Below are 15,080 nucleotides of genomic sequence, written 5' to 3' on the forward strand. Positions count from 1 at the left end.
CCGATTATGATGATGGAGGCGTAGTTTTCCAAGATCAACCAAACCAACAAGCAAAGGCGAGTATCAGAAAACGATCCGATAGAAGAAATTGTGATGGATTATTAGCTGAAGAAAACTGTATCTGTAGGCTCTGTGACAATTTGATTGAGGATGGGTGCATAAAGAAATGCCAATCCAGTTTTAATATCCATATGGACCGGCATCCATTGAGTGACTATCACTCCTTAGTGGGTAACGTATTAAACCAAACAGATTGTTGGGTATGCTCTCAAGTACCTCAGGGTCATAGCAAATCAGGGCTAGTACCATTTCCTTTAACGTTAGGGGAGGTACTTGAGCTAAGTGGTGGGAGACCGGTGGACCGGAGGTTTAACATCTCCAGCCCTCCTAGTTTGAAGCTCCACCAATACCATGTGGATAGGTCCCTCTTATGTTTTAATATCTCCAATCCCCGTAAGCCGGGAAATTGGGAAGTGTCATGGAGCAACCTTACCATGACCTTTTCACACAGAGCAGATAGAATGCCTACAGATACAGAGCTTGTACGCCACATAGCCAGTAGAGGAAAATCTTTCCGGTATCGATATACCTTAGGAAATAGGATTACTAGAGTTGGAGGAGTATCACCAGGATACTGTGCACATATCGTACAAACCGATACGTGCATTAAGCAGATGGAAGAATTAGGGTCAGGAGAGTTCACCTGGAAGGTGTGTAATATGGTAATGTCCTTCTCTGTCCCATATGTTCTCCCCGATGATGCATATTTCATATGCGGGAGAAAGGCGTACAAGTGGCTTGCCCCAAACTCTGAAGGATTGTGTTATATTGGAAAAGTATTGCCTGAAGTGATGACTGTTACACATGACAAAATGAAGGACATACACCGTGGTGCCCAAGCTCCTTATACTCACACTCATTACGAGCACCGAGTTAAAAGACAACTGTCAGAAAGGTTAGAGCATCCGGCCTCTGATCTTATCCATGAATCCACCGGGATTCAGGTTCTGGTAGCGTTAGATTTCACTCGCACCGCTCGAGGAGTGATGAATTATAGATACATTTCCGCACTCGCCAATTTGTTAGATAATATCACTGAAATGTATGATGACACGTTCAGATACACTGGAAGAGAACTTCAAGCTTATAAAACAGAACTAGTTCAGCATAGGATGGTTCTTAATTATCTTACAGCAGTAACAGGCGGATATTGTGTTACATTGGCAACACAGTACGGCATAAAGTGTTGCACGTATATCACAAATAGCACCGAGGATCCGGTAGAGGTCATAGACCAAAAGATGGACGATATTCTCCAATTGAAGTGGGAATTTCGTCGAAAACACAATCTCACCCTTGCTGCTGTAGGTAATGAGCTGACTGGTTGGGTGTCATGGTTGAACCCGCGAAATTGGTTCTCCGGTTTAGGAGACTGGGCTCAAGGAGTCATAATGGATGTTGGAAAATTTCTCCTATGTATCTTAGGTGTTGTTATATCTATTGGATTGATATTTAGATGCGGGCAGGCTTTAATGAGGTGCAAACAAAGTACAAAAGTGATGAGCTTGAGGAGTGAGGAAACTGTAATTAACCTGGATTTGATTTATGACCCAATGATAGAAACCAGGATGTGATGAAAAATGCGATTATACGGTCCGTTTCTTTCACCTGTTTTTCTGCTTTTCTCCAAGATAAAAAGACCCCCTTGGACGAGGAAGTTGACGAGACGCTATACAGACAACGGATGGACCAAAGAAAGAGTTTTGACCACTTGAGAAATGGACACTTGATGAACTTTGCCATGGATCCCCAGTTTCCCTAGTATTTTTAAACTCACGCTAGCCCAACATTTTTTTTTTTGTAAATCTGATGGCACTGACAAAGCTTGTTGCTCATGCCTAAGGAGCAAAACAGCGCAAAGAAGACGACTTTCAACTGATACCGAACAAAACTTCGACGACAGATGTACATTTACCTGACATAGAATATCATTGCATTTTCCATAAGTGTTCTTCATCTTCATCTCTACAACCCTCAGGTAATAACACACATAGTATAGGGAATACAGGCACAGATATCAGCAATCACATATTCCCCCATTCATGTATCATCAACTAAAATGTGCTCCCCATTTTGTTCAAAAACCGAAAAGAGCTCGGTAAAGTTTGACAGCCCATCCACAGACCTGTACCGCAGGATAAGAAGGAATTCAAATGTATACTTCGCAATACCTCGAAGCTTGATTTACAACACGTACGGCACGATGATACATGACCCCCCAAACATGGACTCATACACACATGCTCCTGCTATCTCACTAGGTCATACCCTCTTCACACCTACTCCTCTCTCCTCCCCTACCCAACCATGGAAATGAATTAACCCCTGACATATATTTTTCTCCTTTTGAAATATTTTAGAAGGTGGCAGTTATTATTGACTGCCAAAGGGTGGACTGTCAAAGTCAGAAAAATATCCCTATACACGCTGCCATATTTGCACCTCACGCTGGTCCGCGCTGCGCATGCGTGCGCTTTCCCGTGATAGCGCATACCCGCTGATGCGTGCACCCGCTCGCATCGGTATGCGTATTTACGGTAAAGAGTATGTAGTCGTAGCGTGCGACCCAATCGTTACATATTTCCACAATTAATGTAGTTTGTAGATCATGGTCCCTTTGATAGATTCTGAAAGTTTGGTTAATATAGAATGTCCCTGAATGGAGGAATCCCTCTTTGTATTGTGCGAAGGGTCTAACAGGAATCATACAGCAGTGTTTGGTACCCATCGGAAGAGTATTTAATTAGCAATATTCCGGTGTTGGTTTGGAGCGTATTAATCGCTCGTGCGAATAGTTATGGACATAAGAAGTTTATGTCCATCACTATTATTTACTCTTACTCAGGTATGCGGCGGGAAACCTAGTTTCCCACCCACCTGAGCTGTTTGAAATCGTCACAGCCCACCTGTATGAATCACCCTATGACCTTTTGTTATAGTGCGAAGCCGAATTCCTTCGTCCAATGGACAATGGGATTGTAGGGACTATGAGATTGCATTGTGTGTGGGGCATAAATGGGCAGGCCGACCATATCCAACTTCACTCTCATCAACGGTTTTCTTGCTGATAATCGGGAGCTGGATATCGAGGCGCATGCGATCATACCCTTTGTGCGTAAGTTTCTCTCCGTAATCATATTGTCTTACTGTGAGCCAATCTCTCTCTCTCTCTCCATCTCTCTCTCTCTCTCTCTCTCCCTTCTCTTCCTCTCGTATCTCCCATTGACTAGTATTGTATTGTATTAGATCAGCATAGTATTGTATTGTATTTCTTGTATAGTTATTTGGTTAGGAAGTCTCTGTTATATTGTAGTGTATCATTTGTACTGTGATTCTTTTTGCAAGTATAATAGTTATAATACAGATAATAGGCTTTGGACCCTAAACCAGTATCTGTGTATTTCCTATAGTTTTAAGTGTTCACTTGAGCGTCGGTGACGCTCAAGCAGCTTTTGTAGTTAGTCAGGTTACACAAGGTTGCACTTACACCCTGTATTCACATTAAGGTATTCTGTGTATTTCATTGATAATAGGTTTAGACATAAAGGTATAGCGTTGTGAGCGTCTGCGCCGCTGGTGATCTCCTCGTGGTCTCGAGCGTCCGCTACGCCATAGCGAATCATTACTCTAGTCATCACCAATAACGTGCTGTCCTGTGATCGCTGGGCCGTGAGCGAACGAGACGCTTGAGCGTCTCGCCTACGGCTAAGCGATCGTTACGCAACTAGCGTACCCTTACGGTACTTCTTAAGTAAACAGCGTACTGTGTTCTTAGACTTCATTAAGGGTTGTTTATACGACAAAGGAATTTAACATTGTCAATTACTATGTGGCATAATATGTATAAGGGGTACTACTGTGTAGCATAAAGTTGATAAGGGGCTCTAGTGTGTGGCGTAACGTGTAATGGGTACTACTGTGTGGCATAATGTGAATAATGGACACTATTGTGCAATGTAATGTGAATAGGTGGCACTACTGTTTGTTTCAGGAGTACTATTGTGTGTCCACACCCCTTTTTCAGCACGAGCACCTTCCCTATTTTAATATGGGGGGCACCAGTCCCTTACTTTGCCAAGGGCGCTCGGACTCCTAGATATACCCCTGCTGCCAATTATTCTGCTTGTGAGATAACTGTCACGCTCACTGCTACATTCTGGCCATAAGTTCCATGCAGAATCTCCACTGCCTTATTGTGTGGCATATTTGTTTCATTTACAAAGAATCTGAACAGTACTGTCACATAGACAACACAATCTCTCTCTCTCTCTCTCTCTCTCTCTCTCTCTCTCTCTCTCTATATATATATATATATATATTTATTGTATTTTTGGAGTGTACTTATATTCGTTAAGTCATATATATATATATATATATATATATATATATATATATATATATGACTTAACGAATATAAGTACACTCCAAAAATACAATAAACTGCTTCTAGGTCGGAAGAACCTGTCTATGTAATGTAATTATTATACCCTGAGAAATTAAAATTGTAGATTTGTTGTACATAGTAATTACAATAAGAACAGTTAAGGGACAGATGGTAATGTGCTGCTTCTTTGTTTGCCAGTGCTGTAGAAAGTAAATCAAAACCACACCATAGCTACATGAGTTGTATAAGGAGAGATTTGCAGATTATTTTCCTGGTACAATAATTCTCTAACAAGGTCAGCCTCTTTGCACTTCTACTTGTTTTCTACTGTCCAGGTTAGTGACCCATACAGCCCTATTACTAAGCAGACAGCCTAGTAACAGAGTATGTCGTGTATTGCTTCCAGGCATTTTGTACAGAAGCTTGTACAGATGTCCCTGGAATTGTAAGTGTCATCTTTCCCCTGGAAGCAAGTTTTTAAAAATTCAGACCTTTTAAAGACTTGAGCATTAGGTATAAACCAAAATCTTGATGCACTTCAGTGGCATGGTTTAAGTAGGAATTCTTTACTATAATTAATATGCTGTATGTTTGTAATCTGTTAGGATGAATGTATTTTTCTGCATGCATCTGTTTGTTGATTGGATACTGGAAGTAAGACATCTGTTATGTTAGCTAAATGAGAAATCAGGAGGAATGGAATGTCCTTTCTTCCCTTCATGGGCTTTCCTTTTGTCACCTTTTGGGGCACATGTTATAGGGTCCGGTTGGCCGGAGGTACGGGATGCCGGCTGATCTCGGATGTTTTTTTTTTTTTAAAGCAGCCATCATTTACAAGGCACAACCATGTAAATGATTGCTGCTTTAAAAAAATCCGAGATCTTCCGGCTTCCTGGACCCTATCACATATTTTTATATATATATCTGTGTGTGTGTGTGTGTGTGTGTGTGTGTGTGTGTGTGTGTGTGTGTGTGTGTGTGTGTGTGTGTATATAATATGTTCCTTTAATCCGGCACTCTGTCCAATACAAACATCCACCTGTGTGCTTGTGCTATGTAGTATGCAGTTCCTGTAGAATTGGACCTAAGTCCCAATCCAAAACACGGCACACCAGGATTTGAAAACTTTTCTCTCCTTTCAACTACTACACATTCTTCATGTCCTGATGACAGGACCCTGCGAGGCCCGAAACGTGACACGTTGACACTTTATGAATGTGCTGCTCAAGGAATGTGGTAAAAAAACCTTAGCCATCACAATGTGGTAATTTTTTGCATATTATATATATATATATATATATATATATAAATAAAAGAAACCTGTTTATCAAATCCTGGAGTGCCGTGTTTTGGATTGGGACTTAGGTCCAATTCCACATGAACTATATATATATATATATATATATATATATATATATAGTTTTCATTTGTTTATCTTTTAATTCAAAGAGTATATGTGTATAGTGCTTATCGAAGTGGTATTTTCAGCTTTTATAATATAAATGGAGTATTTGGTAATTATTGGAAGATTACATATTTGTTTCACATTTTAATAGGCTTTAATATTTATGCAATTATTTAATACCTGCACGGATTGTCTTTGGAATACACGTTATACACTACATGTACTATATAGTTGATGCACAACCAGAATAAGGTGCTATGCCAGTGGTTCTCAAACTGTGTACCTAGGCACCCTGGGGTGCCTTGAGGAACTTGTAGAGGTGCCTTGAGATGATAGTCCTGGACCAATACAAATTATTTATGGTCAGTGTAATAAACAAAACAAGTGCTTGTAGCTTCCAATCATAAAATATGTGGACAAACTGAAGTGAATCCTGTCCCTCACCACATTACTGAGCCTAAGGATGACATATAAACACAATTTACTTAATGTAATATTGTGTTTCTGAATTTCTCAATAAGAAACTTTTGGCCTTGGTGTGCCGTTAAAAATATTCTGATAATCTAGGGCGCCGCGACTTAAAAAAGTTTGGGAACCACTGTGCTATGTATTTGAAGGTTTAAATACATATTTCTTATGGAGTATTTCTTATGGAGCATTCCTCATCTTCCTATTCAGAGCAAGTGCCACCCAGAGCTGGTTTCAGATCGGATCCTGCTGGCAAGTATTCTTCAGCACCCATTGTCCTGTGAAATGTGTCCATCATTCTGTATCTTACTGTAAATGTGTGTCCTGTGTCCATTGATCTCTGTACTAATTCAGTCATATTTGATGTTACACATCTTTGTTAGATTCATTTCATTATTTGTTTATATTGGTCACTGCAAGATGTATTAGTCACAGAACTGGCTAAGTCTACAAAGTTGTTAAATGCATTAGACTACAACAAACTATATTTATTTATTTATTATATCACTCAATATACAGTGTTCAATTTAATCATCCATTAAACCTTAGAGATGCTCAAAATGTTGGAATAGCTTTGAAATTTTATTGAATATAATGCATATTTTCACAGTATACAGTTACAACTGACGCTAATGAAATAGTATGTTTCTGCTCAAGCCGGTTTATCAGGGCTAATTGGATAGCCCCCGGGGAAGTAATTACCCGTGGTCAGTGACTGCAGGTAATTGGATACCTCCCATAGTACATAGACACCATATTAGTCCACTATAAAAACTTACAACAAAACCTTATTCCATACTTGTAAATAGAATTATTTAGAGTACACTAATAATTTTTTTTTATTTCTGAGTGATCACTTAAACCAGTAGTTCTAAACTCCTGTCCTCAAGTACCACCAACAGGTCATGTTTTGTGGCGGTCTTTAATCATGCACAGGTGAGTTACCCTATTTTGTTAACTATCCCACCTGCTTCCACAGATAGAAATATTCAAAACATGTCCTGTTGGGTAAACGTTAGTATTAATGTTGAGAACTGCTGCTTTAAAATTTAAAAGAAAACTAAAAGAAAAAAAGCAACATACCAGACACCTGAAAATTCATATAACTTATAGAATCCATAAACTTTCTAGTGCCAAAATATTACAACTAAATTGGAAAATACTTTTGTTAACATACTTTCTATTACTTTGGTAATTTACTCTGGGTAATAGATACATCGAGGACTATCCAATTAGCCCCAATGCCGGCACTTATTGACACGCGAACCATAATCCGCGATAACAGCCCTGTTTTTCCATGATGACACACAAGTCCAGCTACTTATCCCAGATCCCATGTGTTCTTGCCCAATAAGAGGACATGTTTCTGCTGATAAAAATGGACTGTAATTGGGTAGCCCAATAATGACAAATTGTTCATAAATCCCGATAGCAATACTTTTAAAAAAAAATGAGCACTACTAATTGGATAATTTTCAGTTGAGGGCTGGTGGTGTGCATGTGTGTAAAATTGTTAATAGACGAAGCATGGACATATCCAATAATAAACAACTATTTTAATTTAATATTTTGGGTGTAGCCTTTTAATATTATTGTAGCAAATACAAATGTTGCAAGTACAATACATTTAAAATTGAGTAAGATTCGCTGTATGCCACATTACATTTATTAAATGTAAATGTATTGGTCACTAATATTTTAACTAGGTTGATATGCACTGTAACTTCTACAGTATAATAGTTTGAGATAGTTGCTGTGAACAGGAATACGTTTAGGAGTTAGTAAAATTAGTATTGTATCGTTCTTGTGATGTTTTATATAGTGTTCTAATGAATTGTGTCTTGGAAAAATTCACTTTGGATGCCTACATCCATGCTTATTTAGCCACCATATTCCTGAAAATATGTAGAACAGCAACGATATCTCTTCCTGAGACAGTCAATGATTGAAAGGAATTAAAGCATGTAATAATAAAACAAAAGGTATTGAAGAAAAGTTAGCAACAGGAAACACTTGCTTAATATAGTGTGTCAGAGTATCAAGTAAAAGATAACATGTCTTCCATCAACAGTGGCAAATATGTAATTATGTTACGTATTTAACTACATACATGTCAGCTGCAAAACCTGTAATCTGCAGCATAATTATGTAACTGTTCTTGCCATCATTCAGATAAAGTGAGTGTGATTGATTACACAGTTGTGCATATAAGCCAAGAAAAATACTATCCAGACTTCTATTCAGTCTCAGCTTGTGCTTTCTGTGCCCGTGTATCTGAAACATTACAACAGACGGCGCCTGCAGCACTGCATAATGAGATGCCTACCACCGGCTTCTCACATCCACTGCATGCATACGTAAATACAGCATCAGAGAACCATCAGGGACATTGCGTGGACCATCATACAACTGAGTGACCCTAATTTTGCTCAGTGTCCGCCACAACCAGGTTGCCAGTGCCAATGAAACTGTGTATAAAGACATAGTGGCTGGCTTCAGTAGACCTCAAAATGGGGTTGTTTTCAACAACACTGTCTGTCACTGCCCCAAATGCCTGTAGTCTGTTAATGAAACTGCGACTAACAACACACTGTGACCGGTGTCACAACAGTATCACGGCACATGCACACTGCCACTCTTACACATGTGCACACCACAAAACATCAGTCTTTTGTGACCAAATCTCCTCTGAATCAGCCCCTTACTGCGATGTATTGTGTGAACTGGTGTTTCTAGAATGGGTGCAATGTGTGCGGCACACCCCACACCACACACGCTGCACCCACGTTTTATTACTTACCTTTCCAGAGCCCCATGTTGCAGTAGTGATTAGTCTCCATAATATGGCGGTTGCCATGTTTCCAGAGACCTGCGCATGCTCAGTAGACTCTAGCACAATGCCAGAGTCTGCTGCGCCATGGAGAGGAGGGGGCCCACCTGGAGTCTGCACACGGGTCCCCGATTGTGTATCTGGGGTTTGCCCTGCAGTCAGCAATACAGTTTTCTACAAGTTTTAACAATTACCCTGAGAACACTTCATGACTGTAGATAAACTAATAGCAGCATGTTGTGAATGGTTTAAATGTTATTTTTACACCACATATATTTGTCTAGTAGTGAAATTGCCAGTTCACTTGGAATTAACCTTTTCTTTTGTACCGTGTAATGTAATTAGCATGTTGGATAACACTATATCGATGTCAGTTTGTCATGGTCCCTTAATGTTCTGTTTTTTCACTTGTTATTGTGTTATCCATGTCAAATTAATAACATCCATGAACCATTCTTCATTAATACAAAGTCCTTTTAATATCTGGATATTGTGTGTCTAGTGTGTGTACATTTATGTGGTTTGTTTTCATTAAAGACTATTTGATTTATTTAACAGGACCCGATTATAAGGAATTGGATGTTCATCTTAGACGGCAGGAGTCTGGATTTGGTTTCAGGATACTTGGAGGAGATGAGCCTGGTCAGCCTGTAAGTGTTTCCTTATACCTGGAAGTATATACACTGCACGTGAAGCAAGAGAAGGGCCCATTACAACCACTTGTTAGCACCATTTTCAAAATTACTGAAACCGTTCTTCAGTGAAGTCACCCCAATTAGAAAAAGATGTTTAAAAAGATCTTCCATGTTCCACAAAATAAACTTTGCCTTTCTGCTTTAGTCAATTAGAACATTTCTTTGTTCTTAATAATTTCTATTGTGTATTTAACTTAAAGCAGCACAAAGGAACGTGACAAGTTTATTCAACCCAAATGCACTTATATTTCTGGGTCTGGAACAAAATTTCTGTTCTTGTTTTATCTATATGTATGTATGTACTGTATGTATGAATTCCACAATGCAAATCTGTTTTCAAGCAGATGTGGTCAGGTGACAATGTATAGTGATTCCCTGAGTTCCCCTATATTGTATTTTTGTAATGGATACTCATAATTGTTACTGCATGATTTATACAGTAGGTTACATATGTCTTATATGCCTAAAACCAGTGTAATGCCCATCTAAAAAGTTACACATGTGCCGTACAGCAACAATCTTAACCTAGAGTATATTCACCTACTGTACGCATTCGCAAGTGACATTTTATTGCATTGTGAAGCCCCTGCAGTTTAACTTTCAGGTCAGGCAGGGGTGTGTAAATACAGGACAGTGTGAATTGCCTTAAATCTTCAATATAATTCAAAGCATCATTATTTCTCAAGCACTGTCTAATATATGCATTTATATATTCAGCTTGTCAGTCTTTCCTTTGAAGGGATAAGCTTCAAAAGTATGAATTTGAGGAGTATGGATTAAAAACCCCATTCTGGAATCCTATCTCTAAAATGAAAGTACATTGGAAATATGATCTACACACAGCTCTTAAAGACGAATACATATTAGTAATGGAAAAGCCTATTCATTATAACGGAAATGTTTCATGCTAAAAGTGTGATAAACATGAAAAACCACAGGAATAAAATGTACTCTTGCCTAAATATTAGCCTTCTGAAATCTATGCTGCATCCATACAGTATGGAAATCCAGATATCGGTATTAGCTCAGTACATTCAGAATTATTCTCACATAGAGAAAATGGAACACAGGGGTAGTAGTTGCAGGTCATTATTTCTTTCCTTTTTAAAAAAAATAATCCTTTTAATTAAGAAAACAAAAGAGACCCCCTACAACAAGAACATGTTAAGATTATTTTTTTAGGGGGAACTGCATGTTGTTTAGTAGGGTGGAGAGCAAAAACTGGGGGAGAGGGAGCAAAGGGTAAGGCAACTAGATTAGGTATATCCTACACATGAGACTAGGTAGTACTGAGTTCTGAAAGGAATGGCAAGGGCCTCAGGTTTCATGGCAACATAATCATATTATTAATCTGCAGACATTGATCTATATCGCCACGTATGGTCATTATGATCCTGAGTATGTAATTACGCAATGATATCACCCTAGACCTTACTGCTGGCAAAACATGAGTACATTCAGCGGTCTTTGTTACTGAGTACAGTGTTCCAGACAAGCATTTTTATTAAGTTTTGTTCCTCAGGAAAATGTATCATATCTGGGGAAAGGTAGCACACTTACAGGTATATTCAATTACCCGCACATACTGTCGGGTGAAAAGTATCGCCGGTGGGAGGACTATTAAATTAGCCCCTATAAGCCGGCGCGGCGAAGCAAAATCCCCGAAAACAGTTTTGCTGAGCCTGCATGTTTTTGGGTGAAAAGGATGTTTTTTTTCCAGGTGAAAAAACATTGATGAAACATTTGGTATTTTAACCCGAAGCTTTCATCAGCAGAAATTTAATATCCCTGTTAGGATCAGTATTCATTATGAAGAACTTTTCTGAATTTTCTACAAAAGTCATACATCTGTCTGACTTATTAAAGTCACTTTTTTAAATCATTTTAATATCTGGTGTTGCCCTTGCCACCATTTTGTACTTGACCCTTGATTTGCTGGCATTTTATGACATAATTAGAACACAAACCGAAACCGCACATGCTGGAAGGATGTATGTCAAAAATGTGCTTTCCTTTTGTCCACCATCATTAAACTAAATTCAAGAGAGACTATTATATATGTAAACTAAGTATTTGCTTATTGGAGGCTGCCATGATTATGTCTCTAAAGGAACAGTATAAGGCTGTATGCTAAGAAAATGACATGAGCATTGTAATCTATGGAATAATGAAAAGGTTCTGCTCTGATTCTCCCTTTTTAAGTCCATGAATGATATATAAATGATGCAAATATGCTATAGCATATTATACTAATAAAAAGGCTGTTTGTTTCTGGAAGTCAATGACTTGACATGTCGAACAGATATACGGCAGGATACAGGCAGCAGCTTATTACTGTTAACAAAACTGTACGCCTCTATAACATGCATTAAAAATAATTAAATAGCTGTACTGTAGTACTACCTGTATATGTTTTCTTAAATAAATGAAAGTATATTTGCAAAGCTAGCTAAACATTCTAGGAACAAAATGATTCGCGAGAACACTTTTCCTTATGCAGAGAACGTCTCACAGCTTGTGTAATGGTTACATTTATCTGTAGAGCTTTTAGGTTTGAAGTGTGATTCTAAAAGTTTAACATCGCTGCTTTGTTGGGCTTTTTCATGTTTGAAGTTCTATTGTTAAAGATTTAGAGCAGAAACATTTAAAAAGAACTCCGCTTGGAACCTTGTCTAAGAGTATGAATGTTTTATCCTGCACTTGTCAGAAAAATATAAGAAATGAAGAGAATGAGTAATATTTGATGTAAAAATAGCATGATTACGGTGTATGTCAGAGACGGAACCCCTGGTGTAATAGCAGTATTGGCCTAAATTATGAAAACACAACCAATGCTCTTTCCACGTTGGTTCTGTAGCAAAAAATAGTTACTTTTTTTTTCTTGTCTCAAATAAAAATGGTCTGAATACAGGAAAAACAATATTGGCTGACCAGTGGTCACCTTCTGTAGTCTTCTATAGTCTTACCAGAAACAGAGAATGATTTATATAACTCCTTTTTTTTTAGCAAAATATTCTATGGCACTCATTACAGGACAATGATTCACTTTATTGGTCTAATAGTTTAAATCTCTACAGGGTAAGAGGTGTCACCTTTAGGTAGCTATACTCTGATAAATAAGCAAGACAAACAGCTAGAGACAGAGATGATGTGTCAACATGTGCCCTTGTGGAATTTTGAACTGATATTGGAAACATTTAATATGTTTCAATCTAGTGGTGTGAGTCATGGAATCTGTTTCTTTGTATGCATTGGGACTCTGCTGATGCTTTGCTTAATTTCCAAAGATAACACTAAGGATGATTGCATAGGTGGCTAATCTTTCAGTCACAATGGGCTCAATTCAATTCAGTGTGGATTGAATAGCGCCAGGAGTTAGCTCTTGGTGCTATTCAAGTCAGCGCACTGTCATGTTGGAGAAGGCCGGTTCTCTCTGACTACACAGGGTGTTTAGTCGCGAGAACCAGCATGCTCCGATTAAAGTGCCCAGCGCGATGCTGTTTCTGCCAAGCTAAGGGCGAAAATCAGCATCACGCCAGCACTTTTGCTGCATTTCTGCTCGCTCCCCTGCAGGGGTGCAAGAAGAAACCCTCTCGTCGGACATCACATTGAATTGAATTGAATAGCACCGGGAGTTCTATCCGCGCTGAATTGAATCAAGCCCAAAGAAGTAGAAGTTCCATCTGTTGATATTGATACTTTTTTGCATTTACATTGTTCATAAATGTTTGCAAAGTAATAATCATGCCACTGCCTAAACGTTGCTGTATATGTAGAACTTTGTGTGCGACATGTGCATTCAAACATTTCTCTCCTTCAGATTTTAATTGGTGCAGTAATAGCCATGGGTTCAGCGGATAGAGATGGCCGTCTACGTCCTGGTGACGAATTGTTATATGTAGATGGAATCCCAGTTGCTGGCAAAACTCACCGATATGTGATTGATCTCATGCATAACGCTGCTCGTAATGGACAAGTCAACCTTACTGTGAGACGAAAGGTGCTATCTATAGGTATGTGAGACACAGCATTATAACGAGAGCAGCGTAACACGGAGCAGAACAATCCACAATACGGACTCAACCGAATAAAAAATACTATTTCTGCTTCTTATAGGAACATTATTCTGTATAAGTGCAATATACACATTTATGTTATTCTGCTATATTGCACAGCTATATAAAGTGATTGTTTCTCTAGCAGGGTCCACAGTTTATCCACAGGATAATATTGGGATATGATGACGCAACAGCGGATTTGCACCAATCTGTCAAAGCTTTCGGCCTCCCAGCATGCAATGGGCCCGTCTATATATGCCCGCCTCCTGGCTCAGGCAAATCAGTTTTTTGTTTGGTGCGGCAAGAGCCAGACCATGGTCAATGGGCTGCTGTTTTTTTTAGCAGCTATAAGCTTTTTTTGTTTTTTGTTTTTGTTTGTTTTTTATCGTCTTACTATTTTTCTGGGCGATCTTTTTAAATAATGTGTTATACGTACCTTGGAAAGAGTCGCTCCAACAACTCCCTGCCGGGTCGCGGCAGCGCTTGCCCATGTGTAGAGTGCTGTTTCGGCGGGCAAATGTGTCGGATGTACTTTGCAAGTCCAGCAGACGTTACCAGGCTGTGGCCAGAGCATGGGCAGAAGATAAGGCATCGGTTCCGCTTAGTAGGGGAACACGGACACAGCGCTAGGCCTCAGAGATCATAGGTTCCAGGGGTAGTATGAGGCCGCGATCCCTAGGGTTGATGTCAGCAGTGGGAAGTTAGATGCTCCCTTGGTCATCCCTCCCCCACGGTTCATGACCAGTTACCTCAGAGTCTCCCGCCATGAACTGAGTTCCCGCTTCCATCTGAGATGCTGTGTATCTAAGGAGACCCAGTCGCAGCATAGGCAGACGTGACTGTTGCGTCAGTGTTCACTTGGGCATCTGTGTTCACTGTAGGTTCACGGGGCAGTTGTGTACATTATTAGCATCTGGATCCACTCAGTGTTCCCTAACGTATTGATTCATCCTGTAAGCGGGATAAAGGCTCCCTGTATCCCACTCTCCTGGCTCGGGTGATATAGCACTAAGTCCCTATCCACCTTTGAGTACCAATAGTTGGATAAGTGCCTGATGCATATGAGTCTGATAAGTATTGCTGCTGTTTTCTTTTGCTGTGTGACTGAATACGTTTAAAACTCCTATATAAGGTAATGCAGTAATATGTTCTCCTACATACTTGAAATGTATTTGTATTT

General features: G+C 39.3%; 1 protein-coding gene across 12 annotated transcripts in view; it reads left to right on the forward strand.

Annotated features, from left to right (window-relative positions):
• The window catches only part of MAGI2 (membrane associated guanylate kinase, WW and PDZ domain containing 2), a 1,309,326-nt gene that overhangs the window by 1,152,932 nt on the left and 141,314 nt on the right, over positions 1-15,080 (forward strand). For 10 of the 12 annotated variants that reach the window (XM_063926958.1, XM_063926965.1, XM_063926966.1 and 7 more), the window contains 3 exons: positions 6,528-6,569; positions 9,706-9,797; positions 13,663-13,855. In XM_063926958.1, the coding sequence (XP_063783028.1) occupies positions 6,528-6,569; positions 9,706-9,797; positions 13,663-13,855 (327 nt within the window). The remainder of the gene's footprint in view (positions 1-6,527; positions 6,570-9,705; positions 9,798-13,662; positions 13,856-15,080) is intronic. The other 2 variants (XM_063926960.1, XM_063926957.1) reach the window with 1 other exon arrangement.

Source organism: Pseudophryne corroboree, chromosome 6, assembly GCF_028390025.1.
Source record: "Pseudophryne corroboree isolate aPseCor3 chromosome 6, aPseCor3.hap2, whole genome shotgun sequence".
In the NCBI taxonomy this organism is placed as follows: domain Eukaryota; kingdom Metazoa; phylum Chordata; class Amphibia; order Anura; family Myobatrachidae; genus Pseudophryne; species Pseudophryne corroboree.